This window comes from Sinocyclocheilus grahami, unplaced genomic scaffold, assembly GCF_001515645.1.
Source record: "Sinocyclocheilus grahami isolate Dianchi unplaced genomic scaffold, SAMN03320097.WGS_v1.1 scaffold4504.1, whole genome shotgun sequence".
In the NCBI taxonomy this organism is placed as follows: Eukaryota; Metazoa; Chordata; class Actinopteri; order Cypriniformes; family Cyprinidae; genus Sinocyclocheilus; species Sinocyclocheilus grahami.
This window is the reverse complement of record NW_015509428.1, coordinates 1-3193: the sequence shown is the minus strand read 5'-3', so window position 1 is coordinate 3193 and position 3193 is coordinate 1. Positions and strand designations below refer to the sequence as shown.

Sequence of the window (3193 nt, the reverse complement as noted above, 5' to 3'; positions counted from 1 at the left end):
TAATATTTAAATATTCCACATCATCTGTTTCTGATAGATTTGCTGAGCTTCTGTTCATATCTTTCAGGTTTTGATGAGCTAATGACTCCAGCGGAGAAAGCCAAACTATATGCTGCCATTGGATACAGCGATACAGCCGTCAATCCTAACCTGCCAAAAAATGTTAGTGACAAACAATCATCACATATGTAAATCCAGTTTTTAGAAGTTAGTTTCTTTTATAGATTTTTATAAGTGTTTATGCAAGATATATTCCCTAACTTGACTTGCATCAAAGTGTATACATGTGAATATATATCTACACTACTGTTTGGAATATTTACAGTTTTTAAAATGTTTTTTGAAAGACGTCTGCTGGTAATATTATGAATTATTATTAAAATAACTACTTTTTTATGTGAATATGTATGGAAACAATTTACAATAAGGTTCCATTTGTTAACATTAGTTAACATGAACTAACAATGAAAAATACTTGTAAATCATTTAGTAATCTCAGTTTTAACATTTTATTCAAATTTTAAGTTGTATCTGTTAAATAATGTACCTGAGCTAACATGAACTAACAATGAACAGTTGTACTTTTAGTAATTAACATTAACAGAGATTAATACAGTAACAAATGTATTGCTCATTGTTAGTTAATACATTAATTAATGTTAACTAATGGATCTTATTGTGAAGTGTTACCAGTATATAATAAAATGTAGTTTATTCTTGTGATCAAAGCTGAATTTTCAGCATCATTCCTCCAGTCTTCAGTGTCACATGATCCTTCAGAAATCATTCTAATATACTGATTTACTGCTGAAGAGGCATTTTTTACTATTATCAATGTTGAAAACAGTTGTAATGCTTCATATTTCACACAGTGATTTTTTCTCCATGATTCTTGATGAATAGAAAGTTAGGAGCAGCAGCATTTATTTCAAATATAAATAATTTGTGGCATTATAAATGTTGTTACTGTCACTTATAATCAATTATTGATCCCCTTACTGATCCCAAACTTATGAACAGTATAACTAATTTTAGCCTTCTTGTATAAGCAGGATGTTCCAGTCCATTGAAATTACACATCTTCAGTTCATGTAAAGCATCACGCCCCTGACTAATATTTTTGTTTGCAGTTTGAAAATATGAAGATACATTTCCAGCTTAATCGCATGTCTCTGTCAATCAAAGAGAGCCGAGAGAAGCCGGAGATAATCCAACTGTCCGTCATTGATCTGAAAGCCATGCTGACTCAAAGACCTGCGGCCCAAGCAATAAAGTACCGTGTTCTCTTCTCAAGTCCACTCATCTCACCCACTTTTATTCATTTAATTTGAAGGATTTTCTGTGTTCGATACAACTTAGTGTCACACTTGCTGTTGACAAATACTTTTAACTTGTTCCTCAATTGTGAAACAAGCACAAAACACATTTACAATAATGCACTTACAATGAAAGTCTATGTGGCAAGATGTTGCACTCGAATAAATCTTGACGTAACTTTCACATGATGTGCAGAAGACATACAAGTTGCACATTTGGCTTTTTAAGCCTCCAGAATGTCTTGCCACGTCTTGACATTAGTGTAACAATAATTTTTGTTCTGCAGAATTCCTGTAAGCCAGAGCATGCTGTTGTATGACATAATGTTTTACTTGTCAGGATCTCTGCTCAGCTGTCATCGTTTGAAGTGTCTGGTCTCCCACGAGGCAGGTCGGCCCCCATCCTGCTGTCTCCACGTCATGTGGCCGGGATGAAAGATACGGCTTTACTGGACCTCATGTTTGAGACTAACCCACTGGACGCGAGTGCAGACCAGAGACTCCGCATCGAGTCCCAGGCGCTGGAGATCATCTATGACGCTGTGAGTGTGAGGGAGCATCTCTCTATGACTGGGGGGGGAAAAAACCTTTTGAGCTCCTTTGTCGTATAATATTTTCTTGAGATTAAGTTAATATTTCAATAATTTAACAACACATTTGCATGTGATGCAATCTGATGTTGGTTAATGGGTACATGAAATGCATGTAAAAGGGCTGCACTATTTGGTCAAAAAATTATATTGTGAATATTTTGTCAAATATGGCCATAGCAATTTTAACTGCTTTTTGATAAACACTTAATCTTATTTGAAAATGTCTGTTATTTTGCCTAGATAATTCAGCAGCAGAAATATATAAGGGGCCACAATCTGATGTCAGTAGAATTTTAGAAATATAGTAAAAGTAGAATTGTATTATTATTATTATTATTACCTTAATTCTAGAAAAATAGGCAAAAAAGACAGAAATATACGCATTTTACCATTAGAAACTGTATGCATTAGAAACTGTAATAATACAATTGTACTGTATAAGGAAAATAATATTTGATATTCTAATCATTTTTATTTCATTCTACAAGTTACATTACTAATATTTATGTTAATTTATTCACTTTCAAATGTTTAATTCTCAAGCTTTTATTTTGGGGGGAAAATGCAGGAACGCTTTTCCAAGTCTCTTTAAAGGTAGTCGATTACAGGTTTAGAAACACTTCTTGTTACAAATCTGGTAAAATGCTAAAAACAAAAAACCTGCTCTGAGAAATGTTATGCAGATGTGAACCGAAAATGGTCCTGGCCCCATGCTGTGTTCACAAATGCTCAAATTTATAGCAGCTGCTCACGTGTAAATAAACACACGTAGTGCATCGGGGTAAATCAAAGCCTTTTGGGGTTTAATAATCATGCTAAGCCATGTCTTGATTTCAGTTTTATTTATATTAATTGTTTAGACCTCTTATGTTTCATTTTACATTTGTATGATATGATTAATTACTCAGGAACCCCCATCTGGGAAACCCTGCTGTATGCTATGAATGGATAATGTGGAGTATACAGTATGTTAAGTGTGGTTTGTTCTTTCTGTAGATGACAGTGAACAGTATGTCAGCTTTCTTCATGCCTCCAAAGGACCTGCAGCTGGATGAGCTGACCAACGCCACCCTCATGAAGCTGGAGCAGTTCAGAGACAAGACCTCCACAGGTGTGTGCGGATTCACAAGTCATGTATTTGTTTGCTAGATGCTTTCCTTTCCAAAGTCGGCGGTGCAACGTGGATCAGACTTGGAAAAAAAAAACTGCAGATTTCCTACACATTTTATAATAAAAGTAAAAAAAAATTACATTTTAAAATGTTTTTAAATGGGAATTTTGTGG

General features: G+C 34.4%; 1 protein-coding gene across 1 annotated transcript in view; it reads left to right on the top strand.

Annotated features, from left to right (window-relative positions):
* Positions 1–3020, top strand: part of LOC107576867 (vacuolar protein sorting-associated protein 13A-like) — a gene marked incomplete at both ends in the record, with an annotated part of 9698 nt that extends 6678 nt beyond the window's left edge. The window contains 4 exons of the mRNA XM_016262989.1: positions 68–162; positions 1131–1273; positions 1657–1858; positions 2906–3020. Coding sequence (XP_016118475.1) covers positions 68–162; positions 1131–1273; positions 1657–1858; positions 2906–3020 — 555 coding nt within the window. The remainder of the gene's footprint in view (positions 1–67; positions 163–1130; positions 1274–1656; positions 1859–2905) is intronic.
* Positions 3021–3193: the final 173 nt, after the last annotated feature.